Consider the following 20,188-nt stretch of genomic DNA (forward strand, 5'->3'; position numbering starts at 1 on the left):
ATTTGACATATAACTTCCCTTTCTACAGCTTTCTAACCTTTTTTCTAACCATTCATAAAATATTATTTTACTGAAAGAGTAGTAGATCCTTGGAACAAACTTCCAGCAGACGTGGTTGGTAAATCCACAGTAACTGAATGTAAACATGCCTGGGATAAACATATATCCATTGTAAGATAAAATACAGGAAATAGTATAAGGGCAGACTAGATGGACCATGAGGTCTTTTTCTGCCGTCAGTCTTCTATGTTTCTATATACTTCATGATAGTTCGAGCCCTCCCTATCGTTTAGTTCCAATGTCATTCTGTCTAGTTCTGCCCATTCAAATATATTTTTTTAATATGATATTCCAGGTGAGTCATTTTCAAGGTTTTTAAAGGCCACCTGAAGACAACTGATTTTCCTTTTAGGGTCAGCTGGAAGGAAGCAGGGGCAGGAGAGCAGGGGATGGGGAGGAGCCTTTGGGGGAGAAACAGGTGACCGGGCCTCTCAACCTTCCAGTTTCCCACCTGGACTCACCGAAGAGACGATATCTTTGGTGGCCCTCACGACGAGGAAGATGGCCCCCCGGAGCATGTTCTTCAGCTCCTCCTTTGGCATGCTGGTGGGAGCCTCGGTCATCTTCTTGTAGATGGCCAGCAAGGAGTCCTCGCGATACGACCAGGTTTTGGAGTAGGCGCCGGCCACCTGCGGAAAGCAAGGCAGGTGGTAGGAGAGGGACGGGGCTGGAGATCAGCAACTCCACAAAAGTAGGCCTAGAATGGCTCCTGGGGGCAGGCTCCTTCCCTCACTTCTATAGGTAAAGATTCCGCTTGCACATGCTTTGCTCGTTCCCAACTCTAGGGGGCGGTGCTCATCTCCATTTCAAAGCCGAAGAAGAGCCAGCACTGTCGGAAGACGTCTCCGGGATCATGTGGCCGGAATGATTAAATACCAAAGGCGCATTTTCCCACCAAAGGCGTATCTCCGGAGGGAGTTTGTTCCAGAGGGCCAGGGCCGCCACAGAGAAGGCCCTTCCCCTAGGCCCCGCCAGGTGACATGGTCTGGAGAAGGCCGACACTGTGGGACCTGACCGTCCAGTGGGATGCACGAGGCAGAAGGCGGTCCTGAAGGTCTTCTGCTTCTTGCACCCCAGTGCATGGAGTCTTCACAATCTATTTATTACGAAACCCCTGTGAAATGGCCGTCCGACCCCCAAAGGGACCCTGACCCCCAGGTTGAGGACCGCTGATTCCAAAGGGCTCCACGTGCTGTGTTTTTGCTCCCGGGTTTCTCTCGCAACACTTATTATTATTATTATTATTATTATTATTAATAATAATAATAATAATAATTAGATTTGTATGCCGCCCCTCTCCATAGACTCGGGCGGCTAGACTCATCCCGCCACCTAAACTCTGACCGTCCCCTTACCAGAGTTTCCCCGAAGACGTCGATGGAGGCGCTGGCCTCCCGCAGGGCCTTCTCGGTCAGGGGCTCCGGGTCGCCAACCACCCCGCTCCTGGGCGTGTCCCCCAGCTCCTCCTCCGCCGTCTCGGGCTCCACCAAGGAAAAGCCCTCCTCCTGCTGCTTGCGGATGGCCGGGAGGGGCCGCTCGTCGTAAGGTAAGAACTCGACCTGGGAGGGAAAAGGCCCGGGGGGAGGGGGATCAAAGGGGGGCAGCTGTTTCATGCCCTCCAGGGTGCAGCTCCCGGGGACACACACACACAAACACACACAGCACTCTCAAGGAAGGGAAGTGGGAAGGGTTCTTGCAGAGAGCAAGAACAGCAATAGCATTGAGACTCATATACCGCTTCCTGGTGCTTTTCCAGCCCTCTCAAAGCGGTTGATAGAATCAGCACATATTGCCCCCAACAACCTGGGCCCTCCTTTGACCCGCCTTAGAGGGATGGAAAGCTGAGTCAACCTTGAGCCTACTGAGATTGGATCTTGCCAATTGCTCGCAGCCGGTGATCAGCAGAACTTGCAGGACTACACTCCAACCACTGAGGCTCTATCTCACATCTCTGCCCCTGGACACAAATCTTCCCTCCCATTCTTTCCTTCTTCTAACCTTTCCTTCCTCCCTCCCTCCCTCCCTCCCTCCTTCCCTCCCTGGCACAGTGGTTGGAGCGCAGTAGTGCAAGCTCCTTCTGCTGATCGCTGGCTGCCAGCAGTTGGCAGATCGAATCTCACCAGGTTGACTCAGCCTTCCATCCTTCCAAGGTGGGTCCAACGAGGACCCAGATTGTTAGGGGAAAGAGTGTGACTCTCTGTAAACCGCTTAGAGAGGGCTGTCAAGCACACTGAAGCGATATATAAGTGTGAAGGTTAATGCTAATGTGAAGGGCAGGATAATATTGTTGAAAAAGTTCTCCCACAAGAACTTGGTATTTGAGGAAGAAGGAAAGGAGGGTTAAAGAGAGGCAAAGGAGACAAAAGGGAAGGAAGGAAGGAGAAAAAGAGAAAGGAAAAAAGAATGGAAGAAAGAAGAGAGAGAAGGAAGGAAAGAGAGAGAAGAAAGAAAAAAGGAAGGAAGGAAGGGAAGAAAGAAGGAAGAGAGAAGGAAGGAAGAGAGAGAAGGAAGGAATGAATGAATGAATGAATGAATGAATGAAGGAAGGAAGGAAGGAAGGAAGGAAGGAAGGAAGGAAGGAAGGAAGGAAGGACCTCCCATCTCTGCCTTGGGACTTGGGCTCTCTTCCTCGGAGGGAAAGTCCAGCCTTGTCCTTATCTCCTCCCCACCACCCAACCTCCGGGTTTGGAGAAAAAGGGACAAGAGAAGAAGCAGGGAAGTGTCCACCCAAACTCACCTGGTTGATTTTGGGGAAAGTCTCCTCAGCGATGGGAGCTGCCCGGGCCAGTCCGGGAGAGAAGGCGTGCGAGGGGGCCGGCTCAGGCGAGGGGGCTTCCGGGGGGTTCTCGGGGGGCAACGAGGCAGGTCTCTCCGGCTCGGCTTTCTCCCGCCAGGTAGACAGCAGGGGCTTCTTCTGCTGGAGGGTCGTGGTGGGCTGAGCCACGGGGTCGAGGGGCAAGTCAGGGAGTCGCCGGATCTGATTGGAGGAGAGAAATTCACGCAACCGTTCATTCATTTGTCCCTTTGGCTTTTCAGAAAACCCCAGAGACATCTGGAGGCAAAGTCTCCGGAGGTTTATTTCTCTCTACACAGTAGCAAAAATTGGCTGCCCTTTGACTCCTCCACAGTCACTGGAAGTGTTTGCTGACACATCCTGTTGTGGCCAGTCCATACCTTGTGCAGCTGACCATAGATTCCGAGGACTGAGAGATGCGAGCGGGTTGGCAAGGGAAAGAAAACCAGCCTCTATGAAATGCTATCTAAACCCATATTGTGAAAGCTTGGCCACTTGGAGATGGAGGGACTTCGACTCCCAGAATTCCCCCACCAGCCATGCTTGTTTTCTCCCCTCCCTCTCCAGAGCAGGGAGACAGCAGAGAAAGGGATTAGAAGGGAGTAAGCAAGCCACAATGGGGATACACATCAAAACACGGACTGCAGTGGCTGCCAAATGGTTTCCGAATGCCATTCAAAGTGCTGGTGATGACCTTTAAAGCCCTACATGGCACGAGACCAGATTACTTACGGGACCGCATATAAGTCCCACCGGCCGGTCAGAGTCGGCCTTCTCCACGTCCCATCAGCTAGACAATGTTGCCTGGCAGGACCTATGGGAAGAGCCTTCTCTGTGAGAGCCCCGGCCCTCTGGATTCAGCTCCCACCAGAGATTTGTACCACCCCAACCTCCTTGCCTTTCGTAAGAATTTTAAAACTTATTTATGCCACCAGGCTTGGGGTCATTAGTTCCCAGCCTCTGGCCACTGAATGCCTAATATACTCGTGGTTTGTGCTTGAATGAATGATTTTTGATGTTTAACTTTTTAGAATGTTTTAAATTAACCATCTACATTAATTGGATCCAATTGTATTATCGTACATATGTTGTGAGCTGCCCCGAGTCCATGAAGAGGGGCAGCATGCAAATCAAATCAAATCAAATCAAATCAATCAATCAATCAATCAATCAATAAATAAATAAATAAATAAAAGGAATGCATTAGAATTGGGTGTTGAAGTCCACACATGTTCACATCACCAAGGTTGAGTAACTGTGGCTAATACATCACTGTGGCATATAGCGCCTATCTCCTTGTCACCTAAATTATTCTAATAGAAACATAGAAACATAGAAGATTGATGGCAGAAAAAGACCTCATGGTCCATCTAATCTGCCCTTATACTATTTTCTGTATTTTATCTTAAAATGGATATATGTTTATCCCAGGCATGTTTAAATTCAGTTACTGTGGATTTACCAACCACGTCTGCTGGAAGTTTGTTCCAAGGATCTACTACTCTTTCAGTGAAATAATATTTTCTCACGTTGCTTTTGATCTTTCCCCCAACTAACTTCAGATTGTGTCCCCTTGTTCTTGTGTTCACTTTCCTATTAAAAACACTTCCCTCCTGGACCTTATTTAACCAGGTTCTGGGAGTTGAAGTCCACACATCTTCAAGTAGCCAAATTTGATCTAAAGCAACCATGGACCTTCTAAATCCTATAAAGCCCAAACAGCTGGCTTCCAGAAGTGCCGAGGGGGGAGGCCCCACTTACGGCCAGCTCTGGGTCCAAGAGATTATGAAGCTCCAACTGCTGGTAGACCTTGAGACGATAGTCCTCCATCTGCTGCTTCTTCTCCTTGGCCAGGTCGTAGTCCTCCCTCTTGACGGCACACCGCTTCTCCACCTCATAGCGCCCTAGCCGCTCCCCGACCTGGAACGGGAGCCCCGTGCGGGGCCAGTTGGTCGTTAAGAGAGAAAAACCTCTAAAACACCAGAGCGAACGAGTCCCCGAATGTCCGGTGGACAATTACACGAGTGAATGAATGGACTGGGCATCGCTTCTTCGGCCGTTCCTCAAGTCCACATTCAAAGCCATAAATAAACTAAATCACGGTTTGTTTAAGAAACTGGGTTTCCCCAATCCAACAGCAGAGCTCTTGATCTTCAACATCCAGAAGGGAAAAAAGCCTTCTACACATTTCGGATGCGGAAGAGAACGAGAAAGGAAGGACCTCAATTAATTTAATTTAATTCATTCCATTCATAAGCCGCCCAACTTCTTTTGAACTCTGGCTGGCGAACAAACAACGCAAACAGTATAAAACAAGCAACAGTACAAAACATGATTTGTACCGCCCCGGTCTTCCGCAAGGCCTTGAGAATGTATTTCTGCCGACAGGCCTGGGAGTCATTGCAATTTTAACATCTGCCCTGGCCTATGGGTGAAGTATGATAGGATGAATGGGGACAGTTGGTTATTTAAATATATAAGGGTTTTACAATTCAACTTAAATTAGAGCCGGGGTGGCGCAGCGGGTACAGTGCTGTACTGCAGGCCACTGAAGCTGACTGTAGATCTGAAGGTCAGAGGTTCAAATCTCATCACCGGCTCAAGGTTGACTCAGCCTTCCATCCTTCCGAGGTGGGTAAAATGAGGACCCGTATTGTGGTGGGGGAGGGGCAATAGGCTGGCTCTGTTAAAAAGTGCTATTGCTAACATATTGTAAGCCGCCCTGAGACTAAGGAGAAGGGCGGCATAAAAATAGAATAAATTTAAAAAAAAATTAGATTTCTATGTGTTTGTAGTAGTGAGAATTTTAGAGAATTTTAATATTAGAAGTCTTCATATTTTGAATTTGTTTACTGTGAGCTGCCCTGAGTCACAGGAGGACGGCATAGAAATCTGATCTATCTATCTATCTATCTATCTATCTATCTATCTATCTATCTATCTATCTATCTATCTATCAATCAATCAACAGCATAAAACAATATAACAATATAAAATCCCTCAACATTCATTCAATAAACACATTCCCTCCTTCTGGCCGGAGCTGAGTGGCAGAGCTCAATGGCCCAAGGCCTGTTGGCAGAGCCAGGTTTTCAAGGCCTTTTGGAGGGTAGAGGGGGCGGTATGAATCTCTGGGGGTGGCCAGAGCCACCCCAGAGAAGGCCCTCCCCCGTGCTCCCGCCGGTCGGCATTGTTTGGCTGACGGGACCCGGAGAAGGCCGACCCTGTGGGCCTGAGAGCAGCCGAGTCCCTTTCCACAAGCATGCTCCTCCCCCCTGCCGGCTTGGCCACACCAGCACCGCTACCTTCTGCAGATCCGCGATGGCCTGCTTCAGCTTCTTGGCGTGGTCGTAGTGCTCCATGTGCACGGCCTCGTGCTTCTTCTCGTCCAGCTTGCGGATGATCTGGGCCACCTCCGGATCCTGGTACATGTCAAAAGCCAGATCGTCCAGCGGAGAAATGGCGTCGGGCTTCCTGGAATGAAGGGGGAGAGTGGCAGTTTGGGACGGTGCTCCAGGCCCACGCTGGGCAGGCGGGGGTGGGGAGGGAGGAAGGGAAGGGAAACGGCCGTTCTCACCCAGAGTAGCTTCCCTCGAGGAGGGCCGAGTCGTCCAAATTGCTCCCAAGGTAGTGGTCGATGAGCTTCTCCCTGTCAGACTGGATAAAACAAATTAATAATAATAATAATAATAATAATAATAATAATAATAATAATATATTAGATTTGTATGCCACCCCTCTCAGCAAGAAGAAAGAACTTTTGACAAAAATGGACACAATGCAGGCGAATGAAAGCAACCCTGAAATGCAGGCAGCCCTTGACCCTTTGGAGTTACGACGACACTGAAAAAAAGTGATTCACAACCATTTTCGCACTTATAACCAGTGATGGGCTCCTACGGGTACGGTCAGGTACGCAGAACCGGTAGAAAAAAGTTTTTCTTTTTTCCCCTTCTGGGCTCTGGGTATGTTCTTCCTATCGCAGTCAAAGAGGTTGAATGTGTATGTAATTGTGCATACTTGTGTATGTGTACATACACGTACAGTTTATATAGTAGATAATGTATATTTTTGTGTGCCTGCATGTAATATGTATGTATACATATGGCATATATACTTGGGGAAAAGGAATCCTCAATCTTATTGTATTGGCAGTTCTGTGTTAGCAAAAACTTCAGAAGAAAAGGATTTAAGGGTAGTGATTTCTGACAGTCTCAAAATGGGTGAACAGTGCAGTCAGGCGGTAGGGAAAGCAAGTAGGATGCTTGGCTGCATAGCTAGACGTATAACAAGCAGGAAGAGGGAGATTATGATCCCGCTATATAGAGTGCTGGTGAGACCACATTTGGAATAATACTGTGCTCAGTTCTGGAGACCTCACCTACAAAAAGATATTGACAAAATTGAACGGGTCCAAAGACGGGCTACAAGAATGGTGGAAGGTCTTAAGCATAAAAGGTATCAGGAAAGACTTAATGAACTCAATCTGTATAGTCTGGAGGACAGAAGAAAAAGGGGGGACATGATCAATACATTTAAATATGTTAAAGGGTTAAATAAGGTCCAGGAGGGAAGTGTTTTTAATAGGAAAGTGAACACAAGAACAAGGGGACACAATGGGAAGTTAGTTGGGGGAAAGATCAGAAGCAACATGAGAAAATATTATTTTACTGAAAGAGTAGTAGATGCTTGGGACAAACTTCCAGCAGATGTGGTAGATAAATCCACAGTAACTGAATTTAAACATGCCTGGGATAAACATATATCCATCCTAAGATAAAATACAGAAAATAGTATAAGGGCAGACTAGATGGACCAGGAGGTCTTTTTCTGCCATCAGTCTTCTATGTTTCTATGTTTCTTTATACATAGAATTAAAGAGCATATTTTGGATGTTCCGTCATAGTCAATAGAGAAGGAAATTGTATCTCTTGGAGGCGGGGAGAGGCCAGGCACCCTAACCCTAACACTTGATGTGAGTGAGGTCACTTTGGTCATCTTTAAGCCCCCCTCTGATCGTCAACCCACTCCCATCTGGTCACTTGACTGGCAAGCCACACCCACAAAACAAGCCACACCCACAGCATGGTAGTAAAAAAAAAATTTGCAGCCCATCACTGCTTATAACCATCGCAGCATCCCATGGTTGTGTGGACAAAATTCAAACTGTACACTTGTATCAAGGACTACCTGCAGACCGTTGCTCCTTGAGTTACGTCCGTAATGCAGTCTGCCTATCACAGTCGCAACTTAGGACGGTTGCAAATCTTTGTTTAATTGGGGGCAAACAGGAAAAGACCCTCTTTGCATTTTGTTTTCCCTCCTGCAAAATTCCCGGGACGCACCTGGCTGTTCTCATGGCTCAAATCTGCAGGTTCTCCAATGATGTTTATTGCCACAAGAGCAACCTGGAAAAACAAGAGGGAGGAAAGAGAGAGAGAGTGGAGCTTCTGAGATCCTTCAAAAGCCGTTTGGGAGCCGTCTTGACGTCTTATTTATTTTGGTTTCAAGAAAATGAGAGAAGAATCCAATAGGCCACAGAAACAAAGTTAGCTACCGTATTTTTCGGACTATAAAGCCACCTGATTATAAGACACACCTAAGTTTTGAAGAGGAAAACAACAACAAAAGCTCTTGTCCTGTGTGTGCCCCCCCCCCCCATTTCTAGGTCTTTTTTCTGGACCTTTTCCAGCTTTTTTTCTGCCCGTTTTCAAGGCTTTTTCTGAGCTGTTTTTGAGTGTTTTTTCTGTCTGTTTTTAGAGCCTTTTTCTGGCCCATCTTTTGGAAAGAAGCAACCCGAAAAGAACCCTCAGAAACAGGGAAAAAGGGCTTGAAAATGGCCCAAACAAAGCCTAAAAATGGGCTGGAAAACGACTTGAAAACAGTTTGGCAAAAGCCTAAAAAACAGTCCAAAAGAGGCCTGGAAAAGGTTGAAAAAAGCCCTAAAACAGGGCAGGCAGGAGCCAAAAAACTACTGGTGGCTGGGCAGGGCTTTGGTCTATAAGATGCACAGATATTTTAACCCCCTTTTTGGGAAACAAAAAAAGTGCATCTTATAATCCGGAAAATACAGCGCATTGTTTTTAATTATCCATGTAGGAAATTCAACTATTACATCCTACATTATTTATTTTTTATTAATAATAAACTTAATAATTTGTATTTTTTTCAGGCAAGTTATGGCCCCTATAGACAGGATCTCTCTGGCCATTCAAAATCAGAATATTACTATCAACCTCAATGATTTTTACACTGTGTTCCCTTCAATTAGTGCTTCCAAACCCATTGGACTTTAGCTCCCAATTCCCTGTCACCAATGCATTATTTCTGATGTGTATCCCACTGTGTCCTCTCTTATAATCCCTTCCCTGCAATCTCTCTGCTCTGTTGGGCGGTGGAAGGACAAGCATGGCAGGCTGGGGAATTCTGGGAGTTGAAGTCAACACATCTCGAAGTTGCTGAGGTTTGGAAACATTGATCTAAAGGGGCCCAGTTTTTACCTGGCTGTACAGGTTGTACTGATTGGCGTAGTTTTTGTGGAAAGTCAACTTTAGATATTGGCCAACTGCATCCACATAGACTGATTTTAATTCCCGGGCCCTGTAGCCGGTCTTTTCGTTATCGGAAAGGGAGACATAACTGTAGAGGAGGGGAAAAAAGAGAGATTTAATGTAGATTATATTTTACCTGTATTATGAACATTTTGGTGCTGATGGACGTTCAATATTTTATGTTTTAAGAAAAAGATGTCTGGAATGAATTAGTGAGCTGCCAATAGGTCTGTTCTGGGTCCTATTCTTTTTAATATGTTTGTTAGTGACATAGGGGAAGGTTTGGTAGAGAAGGTTTGCCTATTTGCCAATGACTCTAAAGTGTGCAATAGGGTTGATATTCCTGGAGGCGTCTGTAATATGGTAAATGATTTAGCTTTACTAGATAAATGGTCAAAGCAATGGAAACTGCAGTTTAATGTTTCCAAATGTAAAATAATGCACTTGGGGAAAAGGAATCCTCAATCTGAGTATTGTATTGGCAGTTCTGTGTTAGCAAATACTTCAGAAGAAAAGGATTTAGGGGTAGTGATTTCTGGGTGAACAGTGCAGTCAGGCAGTAGGGAAAGCAAGTAGGATGCTTGGCTGCATAGCTAGAGGTATAACAAGCAGGAAGAGGGAGATTATGATCCTGCTATATAGAATGCTGGTGAGACCACATTTGGAATACTGTGTTCAGTTCTGGAGACCTCACCTACAAAAAGATATTGACAAAATTGAACGGGTCCAAAGACGGGCTACAAGAATGGTGGAAGGTCTTAAGCATAAAACGTATCAGGAAAGACTTAATGAACTCAATCTGTATAGTCTGGAGGACAGAAGGAAAAGGGGGGACATGATCGAAACATTTAAATATATTAAAGGGTTAAATAAGGTCCAGGAGGGAAGTGTTTTTAATAGGAAAGTGATCACAAGAACAAGGGGACACAATCTGAAGTTAGTTGGGGGAAAGATCAAAAGCAACATGAGAAAATATTATTTTACTGAAAGAGTAGTAGATCCTTGGAACAAACTTCCAGCAGACGTGGTAGATAAATCCACAGTAACTGAATTTAAACATGCCTGGGATAAACATATATCCATCCTAAGATAAAATACAGAAAATAGTATAAGGGCAGACTAGATGGACCATGAGGTCTTTTTCTGCCGTCAGACTTCTATGTTTCTATGTGTGTTGTAGGTTATTGCCGATTATTGCAACGATACAGAAAACCTATCTTGTCAATAAAAAGCATCTCACTATTCTGTCTTATTTAAGTCTAAAACTTATACTTTCTGTGTATTTAGGGAAAAGAGTAAAATGTGGGTTAACTATCCATGTCTATAAGAATATGGAATGCCCTCTGTGGGTAGGATAGGATCAAACCTATGTGCGCAACCCACCCCTTTGATTAGAAATCATGTCTTTGTATCTGTGATTTCTACAGTGTGTGTTGGACGGGGCCTCCATCTTTTTCATAGACCCACCCCAAATCTCAAATTATTGTCTTGAAATCCTAAGCTATCCACAAATTCTCTCAAATTCCTAAGGGAAGGAGAATAAGCAAAGGGTCAGCCAGGCATTCACAAACACGTCTTTTAGGATCTGTGGCTGCTTATCTGGAATTGCGCCTTGCTTTTACAGTTGGTCCGAATCGGAATCAGCCAGAGGGCTGGGCAAATGCCATGTGCCCACTGACCACCTATTTCTGCTGACTGATCCCTTGAGGGCAGGAAAACCGACAAATGTCAGGGAAGGGAAAGCTCACCCAAGTCTCTGGAACTGCTCTGTTTTATAGGGTGCAAAATAATCAGGCAGGTTTTCACTGATATAGAACTCAATTTTGCTGGAGATCATATATTGGTGAGCCAGGAGCTGCAATTTTCGAATTCTGCACCTTTCCACCATCTGGAGGACTATTTCTTGGGGGTACTGGCAGAGTCTGAAAATAAAGAAGATTTCTTTGATTCCCCATGCCAGGGTTGGAATGGAGGGAATATTTTATTACACTCAGTGACCAGGGGAAAGGAAGTGACAAAGGAAGGAAGGAAGGAAGGGAGAAAGAAAGGAAGATAAAAAGAGAGGGAGTGAAGGAGGAAAGGTAGAAAAAGAGTGGAAAGGGAGAGAAGAGAGAGAAGGAAGGAGAAAGGGACAGAAGAAAAAAAAGCAAGGAAAATAAATTGTCATGTCTCTATAAAGCTAAGCTCTCTGAATATCCCTAATTCAATGTGGATAAGTTTAACATGACATAAAATACTCTAGCCATAGGACTCTAAAAACCTAGAAAATTAACATAAATGCATGAAACGTATGATTTATGAGAAAACTTTCTTGGCTGACTGTTTTACAATCCTGGGCTTGAATTACGACCTTTTCACAATTCTGTTTTCCTAACAGTGGAGATGAAAGACATGCTAAACTTTTTAAAAGGTCTCTGACTGAGAAATTGTATTTTTTTCTAGTTGCTTTATTGTCCGGGGAAATAATCTTTTTTTGAACAGTGGAAAACAGAAGGGCTGCATATAAATTTATTTAATTGTTCAATTTCTTTAAATACAAGAAAACATTCTGGATTCTTGCAAGACTCCCCCAAGAGCACATTAAATATCTAGAATATCTTAGGACCTGACCTTGGCGACCTCCATCCGTTGACCGTTGGCGCGTGAACCATCAGTTCCTTGGCACTGAAGCCGTCCTCATGTCCGGATGAACTTATAACCATAAACCCAATCTTATGTGGCATCCTGCCCTCTTGTGCTAACTGGGAAGAAAGAACAGCCAGCTTTTTACAAAAGAAGCAGCTTCTCGCCATTAAAGATTACAGAGTTTTAATATCTTATATCTTATATAAGAAACGCCTTATGGTTAGTATGGGAGAAAGTTAAGAGAACAATATTTAAAGATACCAGTCTGGCTTTTGATGACGGAAGCACTAATACATACAAATATTGTTAACATGGGAAATATTGTCAGGTATAAAGATATTTTGAAAAAGATACTAAATTATACGGTTTTTATATGAAGTTGACAGAATTAGATAAGATAATTAACAGGAACAGGAGAGAGGATGATAAAATGACTTCTCCAAGATGGTGCCGACAACAACAGCCTTGGTGAAATACTGTCCAAATGGTTTCTTTGAACTTATCTTTTCTTTTATGAACGTGAAGAGCATATGCAATAAAGACAAATTTCTTGTGCGTCCACTCACACTTGGCCAATAAAATTCTATTCTATCCTAAATACATAAATATGAAAATATATAAATATAAATACATATGTATGGGAACATATTTTTTGCTGATGAGTGAAAAGGAAAGGAGACTAGTTATAGATCTGTTTGGAGCTTATCAACCATATGACACTGGTTATTTTATATTAATGTTTTTAAATTGATTTTTAAATTTTATTATTAGATTTGTAATATGTTGTATTATTGCTATGTTGTGAGCCGCCCCGAGTCTTTGGAGAAGGGCGGCATACAAATCTAATAAATAATAATAATAATAATAATAATAATAATAATAATAATAAGTCGGCATATGTTTCTCTCTCTGAGCACAAAGAGAAAATATCTGCTGCCCACTCCGCCTAGGCGTCAGGAAGGGGATTCAGCCAGTAAAGGCTCAACTCCATCCAGGAGCTCCAAGAAACATTTGTTTGATTTCTGTAGCTGTCTCTCTCGATGTTAATTCTGGGTAACTACAGTACAGGAATGGAACACATTTTGCTTGTCCAGTGTTAGCACGCACAAATGTTTTGCATGTGTTGGAATGGCGTGGTTTTTTTTCGCATGTACTGTGTTTGCATGCCCATGCTTTGCATAGGTTGGATTGGCACGTTTTGCACGCACAGCAGTTTTGCATGCATATGAGATTGACATGTTTTGCATGTTCTGGGCTTGCATGCATGTACCCCCTCACCGCCCAGCCCACCTGGAATCGATCCGTCCGTCGTGGCAGGCGGGGGCGGCCTCTTCTGCTCGCGCGTCCTTCACCACCATGAAGACGACTGCGGGGAGGGGGCCAAAAAAGGGGAGGGGGCGCACAGCTCACCTTGACTGGCTCCTCTCGGGTCCGGCGATGCTCCCCTCCCCCCATCCCGATTATAATAGTATATGTTATATATATATAATACTATCAATCCCAATGATAGTAACGCGACCCCCCCGGTCTATTAGCCCCCCCCGCTGCCATCTAGTCGCGGGCAGTCCCACTGGCCCTCGCTCTCAGGAGAGGCTCCGCCCCTTTCCCTCCCGCCCCAAGAGAGCCCCCCTAACCCCCCCGTTGGGGAGGGGCGGCCAAGAGAAGGGGAGCCCCCCCGCCCCATCTGCCCCCCTCGCCTCCTACTTTATTCCGGCTCCATCACCAGGGCCTCTGTTCCCTTAGCAACCGCTGCGGCACCACTGCGCAGGCGCGAGCGCGGCGGCACAGTGGCGGGCCGGCGTGGAGGGGAAGCGAATGGGACGCCGGCGGCGGCGTTCTTCCGTGCGTGCGCCGCCGCCGCCGCGGATTGGCTACCTCCGGACCAATCATGGTGTAGGGAAGCGCCGGGCGCGGTTTCAAGATGGCGCCTAAGGCCTTCAAAGTGCGGGCTGGGCCCGGAGGGCGCAAATACGGGCTGGCAGCTGGGAGCCTGGCGGAGCTGCTGCGGAAGGCCTCCCGGCTGGAGGTGGGCAGGCGGGAGGAGAGGCGGCGGCGGGGGAGGGGGGTGATGGCCGACCGACTGGTGCAGGGGTAGGCAAAGTTGGCTATTATGACTTGTGGACTTCAACTCCCAGAATTCCTGAGCCAATCATGCTAGCACAGGAATTCTGGGAGTTGAAGTCCACATGTCATAGAAGAGCCAGCTTTGCCTAACCCCTGGACTGGCCGGAGCGTCTCTGTCCGACTAACGGTTCCCTTGACGGGCTTTTCCGCTTCCCTGCAGCCGCCCGTGGTCGAGGGCTGCCGGCTGGGCTTCTACGAGGACGGCGTCCAAGTCAGCGAGGAGGATTTCCCTGACCTGCCCGAGGACGACGAGCTGATCCTGCTCCGCCCCGGGGAGGAATGGAACGGGTGTAAGTCGGGGGGGGGGGGGGCACACACCAATGACACACCCATGACACATGAAACACGCACACACAAACACACCGGAGCTCCTCTTCCAACCAGCCCCAAATAGAGTTGGTTTCTAGCCCTGTTAGGAATTTGGGGGGAAAAAAACTTTTATCTTAGTGAGGACTAGCGTCTTGTCTGTCTGCAAACACCACTCTGAGGACTAGCAACTTGGACACACTACAAAATGTGCAAACCTCAGAGTCTTAATTCAATATACAGATGCATAAATACACACATATTTATACAGTATGTATTCTCCTTTCCTTTTCATTATCAGCAAAAATATGTTAACACTTATAGATTATATTTGTTGGCTATAAAAAGTTTATTTGCATTGGAATATGGCCCCAGTGGGGCCGAGAAGCAATTCAATTCAATTTATTAGATTTGTATGCCGCCCCTCTCCGAGGACTCGGAGCGGCTCACAAGAGGACAATACACAATGCTTCTCTCATGTTTGGGTATAGCAGGGTGATTTGACAGGGGAAATATTTATACATCAACTAATCAGCATACATCAATTACCCCACTGACTCACCAGGAAGTTTCAACACAGCGTGCAGCTGCTGAGCCAGCACACAACACCCACTCACCCACCCACCAGTATTTAGAGAGAGAGAGAGAGAGAGGGAGAGAGATTGCCATTAAAGCTAATCATCTGCAAGAATGAATAACCCTTGGTTTTCTTGTGTTTTTCTCTGGGAAGACGTCAGTGAAATCGAGCGCTTCCTGAGCACTTTTTCCAGCTGTTCCTCTCACATGGTCCAGGAAGCTCAGAGGCTGCTGTCAGGTGAAGAGGCTCCCATGAGGTGCAAATTGCTGTCTGACCTGATTCAGAATCTCAGTGAAAATATTTCTGCAGAAAGCAGACAGGATGACGAGAGGTGGTTTGAAGGTCAGTTCTGAGCCAATGTCTTGTCTGGTCTGTGGGTGAAAATGCTCAGGATGTCGAGAGTTTTGGGAAACGCAGCCTTAAGGACTGGAAACTTGACAATCTCACTTAGATTTGGAATGTGGCTCCAAGACGCTTTTTGGGGGAAAGCAGAGGACTGATAGATTCTTTTCCTACCATTCCTAGGGGTTGAATCTCGGTTTAAGACCAAGTCCAGTTATATGCGCCACAGTTGTGAAAGCAGAATCCGTGGATACATGAAAGAGGTAACGTGGCTTGCAAAACTCCCTACTCAGTCTTTATCTTGACCTTAAATTTTTGGAGGCAAAGTCTGCCTCTGCCATACCTACCGTATTACCCAACCATTGTTTAGGATGATTAGGTATTCGGCAAATCATTGATTGACCCTTTCCTCGTTGCTTGAACCGATTAGCACTTAACAGTCAAACAAGTTGCTTATTTTTGCATGATTACTTTGTAGCCAATTACTATCTCATTTATTAAATAAAAAAAAAGAAAAGCTTAAAATTCAAAGTGAAGCACAGTTTGATACACACGCTGCACTAAAATATATTTCATATTTGTAATTCTTTCCATATTGTGCTCTTAATTACATGGAAACGAGTGTACTTTTTATGGACTGCAAAAGGCTACCTGATAATATAGACACAGATCTTTTAAAGCTGCTTTGGGATTTTCTTTCTTTTATGTTATGGGCAAGGCAAACTCTATAATTCCCTGCATTTTTGCCGTCCTATTTCATACTTTGGTTTCACCATTATGCCTTGCCCATAACATAAAAGAACATATTCAGGGTTTGAATTAGCATTTAATCTATCAGGTTTCAGTTTGGTTTGTTAAAAAAAAAAACACTCTGAAGTTTGCTTTTGGGAAAGGAACATTGATTATCTTTGAATAATATTTATAAATAAGACATTTAAAACTTGCGTTTCTCCCTCCAAAGGTTGGGGGTTACATTTCTGACTTCCCTCCCACCCTTAAAAGGAAACTCGGTGAGATCGCTGCAGCTATGGTGGAGAAACTGAAGTTGGAGAAATACAACAGCTTTTATTTTGACCGGAATGAACAGACCCGGCGCCCCCTCTGCACCTCGGAAGGCTGGTTCTCTTGCCAAGTAAGTAGTAAGAAAATCAAAGCAAACTGTAAAAGCAAAGGCGTTGAACATTTTTATTTTCCTTCTTTTAGTGGCATCGACTGGTTCACACTTTCCAAAGTTGAACCTTCGGCCAGGCACTGCAGGACGCGTGGGGAGAGAGGGAGGGTCTTTCAGGTCGGTGCCCACAGGCACAGGGGTGTTCACACTGGCTTTACAGAGAAGCCAGCTATCCCAACCTACAGCGGCCATGCCAAAATAAAACCTACAGGTAGTTCTCAACTTAACACCAATTCATTTAAAGGGTCCTAAGTTCCTTTTTGCAGTGCTGTCGGTCCTTCGGTCACTGAATGAATTGTTGTAATAATAATAATAATAATAATAATAATAATAATAATAATAATAATAACAACAACAACAACAACAATAACAACAACAATAACAACAACAACAGAGTTGGAAGGGACCTTCGGTCACTGAATGAATTGTAATAATAATAATAATAATGAATTGTAATAATAATAATAATAATAATAATAACAACAACAACAACAATAACAACAACAGAGTTGGAAGGGACCTTGGAGGTCTTCCAGTCCAACCCCCTGCTTAAGCAAGAAACCCTATACTACTTCAGACAGATGGTTATCCAACATCTGCTTAAAAACTTCCAGTGTTGGAGCCTTCACAACTTCTGGAGGCAAGCTGTTTCACTGATCAACTGTTCTGACTGTCAGGAAATGTCTCCTTAGTTCTAAGTTACTTCTCTCCTTGTTTAGTTTCCACCCATTGCTTCTTGTCCTACTCTCAGGTGCTTTGGAGAATAGCTTGACTCCCTCTTCTTTGGGGCAACCCTGAGATGCTGGAAGGCTGCTATCACGTCTCCCCTGCTCCTTCTTTTCATCAAAGTAGCCATGCCCAGTTCCTGCAACCGTTCTTCCTATGTTTTAGCCTCCAGCCCCCTGATCCTCTTTGTGGCTCTTTTCTGCACTTTTTCTAGAGTCTCAACATCCTTTTTGCATCGCGGCGACCAAAACTGAATGCCGCATTCCAAGTGTGGCCTTACTAAGGCCTTATACAGGGATATTAACCCTTCACGTGATCTTGATTCTATCCCTCTGTTGATGCCCCGAGTCCTTGGAGAGGGGCAGCATAAAAGTCCAATTAATAAATAATAAATAAATAATGCAGCCTTGTAAGTTGGGGACTACTTGGATTCACCTTGGTTGTGTCCCTTGGCTACAGGGCCCTTTTGACACCGACGACTGCTCCCGGAGACACTCCATCAACCCTTACGGGAACAAAGAAAGCCGGATTCTGTTCAGCACGTGGAACCTCGACCACATGTAAGTCCCACCCTGTTCGGTCAGTATATTTGGCCTCTCCTGACGATGGACCGTGTGTAAACCCAAAAATATTCCTTGAATTTTAAATTCCGTGGACCTCCCTACCTGGCTGAGCAACTGGCTGCTGTATGTAGGGAGGTGGAAGAATTTCAAAATAAAAAGCAGTATCATTTATTAAAAGCGTATGCCACCTGTTAGCAATTCTGGACAGTTTATTAGCAGTCTTCAGTTTATGACAACTTGCTTAGCGGCAGTTTAAAGTTGCAACAGTCCTTGAAAATCGTACAGGTAGGTCCTTGACTTAACAATTGTTTGTTTAATGACCCAAATTAGAACAGCACTGGAAAAAGTGACTTAACGACAGTTTTCCACACTTTTGACTGTTGCAGCATCGTGATCAAAATCCACAAACGTCCTGTGAGGACATCGCAGCCTTTTGAGGGGGTCCACAGGTTGAGAACCACTGATTTAAAATATGAAAATAATTATGTAGCAAAGATATATACTTTTTTTTTTTTAAAAAAGGCTAGACTAACTCAAGAAGGGAAGTTGAATAGCTTTGCTTTGGCCGGAAAAGGACTCCAGGTGACAGCGCAGTTTACCTTCGGACCTACCTTAGCCTCCTGTTCCCTGTTCCTCAACTATCTAAGGCAGGGTTTTTCAACCAGTGTGCTGTGGCACACTAGTGTGCCGCGAGACATGGTCAGGTGTGCCGCGAAGCTCAGAGAGAGAAAGAAAGAAAGAGAGAGAGAAAGAAAGAGAAAGAAAGAAAGCAAGAGAGAAAGAAAGCAAGAGAGAGAGCAAGAGAGAGAAAGAAAGCAAGAGAGAGAGAAAGAGAGGGAGGGAAGGAGAGAGAGAGAAAGATATAGAGGGAGGTAAGGAGGGAGAGAAAGAGAGCAAAAAAGAGAGGAGGGATGGAGAGAGAGAAAGAAAGAGGAAGGAAGGGGGAGAGAGAGAATTTTTTTGTCCAAACTTTTTTTAGCCCCCCCCCCGCCCCGCTCAATGTGCCCCAGGGTTTCGTAAATGTAAAAAATGTGCCGCGGCTCAAAAAAGGTTGAAAATCACTGATCTAAGGCTTAGGTAATTATTATCTCTGGGACCACCTTCTGCCGCACGAATCCCAGCGACCAGTTAGGTCCCACAGAGTGGGCCTTCTCCGTCAACTAAACAATATCGTTTGGCGGGACCCAGGGGAAGAGCCTTCTCTGTGGCGGCCCCGGCCCTCTGGAACCAACTCCCCCCAGAGATTAGAGTAGCCCCCGCCCTTCTTGCCTTTCGTAAGCTCCTTAAAACCCACCTCTGCCGTCAGGCATGGGGGAACTGAGATATTCTTTCCCCCTAGGCTTCTACAATTTATGTATTTTATGTTTGTATGTATGATTGGTTTTTAAAATAAGGGTTTTTAGCTGTTTTAGTATTGGATTGTTGCATGTTGTTTTTACCACTGTTGTTAGCCGCCCCGAGTCTACGGAGAGGGGTGGCATACAAATCCAATAAATAGATAGATAGATAGATAGATAGATAGATAGATAGATAGATAGATAGATAGTTGAGGAACAGGGAACAGGAGGCTGAGTGACTTATTGCTGAGGGTCTTCCATTCTTGAAACAACAGCAGCCAAGCCATTTCTGTAGCCACTTTATTCTGAATTTTCCTGGCCTCACGGAACATTGATTTGGCACTAGTCCTCAAGATTTTACAAACAGCCCTGGAATAATACTAAGGATGTTGAAAACACTTAGCCTTCTTTTCTGTTTCAGAATTGAGAAGAAACGGGTGGTCCTGCCCACCTTAGTCGAGGCCGTGAAAGACTGCAACGGGAAGAAAATTGACTGGGAATATTTTTACCAGCTCCTGTTCACCAGGGAGAATTTGAAACTGGTGCACATTGTGTGCCACAAGAAAACGGTCCACAATCTCGTTTGCAACCCCCAAAAAATCTACCATAAACAAAAGGCAGGCCGGAAGAATAAGCACCCGGTTCAATTGTCGAAAATGAAAAAAAAGACCAGCGCCAAACTTTCTAAAAATGAGGACAACAAACCCCCCACCCCACCCCCCACCCCGCCCCATAGCTGAGAAGGAACCCACTTAACGGCTGTGCCATTTGCTTAATGATAACTGCCAAAGAGGTGTCGAATCAAATTTGTTTGGCCATTTTTGTTTTTTAAATGATTGCTTTTTAAACACCATTCCATATTTTTTTTAAAAAAGATTTAAGAATAGATTATATAAATTATAAATTCTATTACTTATCTAAGTGATGAAAGCAGTTCCTTTCATTCACCGTGATTATTTTGTGGTGTCAATCTAAGGCAGCAAAATCTTGTGAACATTTGTATCTTTTTTTT

The 20,188-nt window shown here is 45.0% G+C and overlaps 2 protein-coding genes across 6 annotated transcripts in view; one reads left to right on the plus strand and one right to left on the minus strand.

Annotated features, from left to right (window-relative positions):
- CEP104 (centrosomal protein 104) overlaps positions 1 to 13,823 on the minus strand; it is a 30,971-nt gene extending 17,148 nt beyond the window's left edge. Inside the window, exons 1-12 of one of the 5 annotated variants that reach the window (XM_070759014.1) lie at positions 13,735 to 13,823; positions 13,321 to 13,396; positions 12,016 to 12,146; positions 11,154 to 11,327; positions 9,355 to 9,493; positions 8,200 to 8,262; positions 6,432 to 6,511; positions 6,160 to 6,324; positions 4,616 to 4,774; positions 2,798 to 3,037; positions 1,416 to 1,619; positions 522 to 689 (exon numbers count right to left, since the gene is read on the minus strand). In XM_070759014.1, the coding sequence (XP_070615115.1) occupies positions 522 to 689; positions 1,416 to 1,619; positions 2,798 to 3,037; positions 4,616 to 4,774; positions 6,160 to 6,285 (897 nt within the window). In that variant the 5' untranslated portion in view covers positions 6,286 to 6,324; positions 6,432 to 6,511; positions 8,200 to 8,262; ... (3 more) ...; positions 13,321 to 13,396; positions 13,735 to 13,823. Of the gene's footprint in view, positions 1 to 521; positions 690 to 1,415; positions 1,620 to 2,797; positions 3,038 to 4,615; positions 4,775 to 6,159; positions 6,329 to 6,431; positions 6,512 to 8,199; positions 8,263 to 9,354; positions 9,494 to 11,153; positions 11,328 to 12,015; positions 12,147 to 13,320; positions 13,400 to 13,440; positions 13,543 to 13,734 lie in introns of those variants that run through there. The other 4 variants (XM_070759011.1, XM_070759013.1, XM_070759009.1 and 1 more) reach the window with 4 other exon arrangements.
- An 84-nt stretch (positions 13,824 to 13,907) lies between these two features.
- On the plus strand, positions 13,908 to 20,185 carry DFFB (DNA fragmentation factor subunit beta). The gene is made up of 7 exons (XM_070759015.1): positions 13,908 to 14,056; positions 14,315 to 14,444; positions 15,191 to 15,379; positions 15,563 to 15,642; positions 16,341 to 16,511; positions 17,736 to 17,836; positions 19,598 to 20,185. The coding sequence occupies exons 1-7, from the start codon at positions 13,952 to 13,954 to the stop codon at positions 19,914 to 19,916; spliced, it is 1,095 nt and encodes a 364-aa protein (XP_070615116.1). The 5' UTR covers positions 13,908 to 13,951; the 3' UTR covers positions 19,917 to 20,185.
- Positions 20,186 to 20,188: the final 3 nt, after the last annotated feature.

Source organism: Erythrolamprus reginae, chromosome 8, assembly GCF_031021105.1.
Source record: "Erythrolamprus reginae isolate rEryReg1 chromosome 8, rEryReg1.hap1, whole genome shotgun sequence".
Taxonomy (NCBI): domain Eukaryota; kingdom Metazoa; phylum Chordata; class Lepidosauria; order Squamata; family Dipsadidae; genus Erythrolamprus; species Erythrolamprus reginae.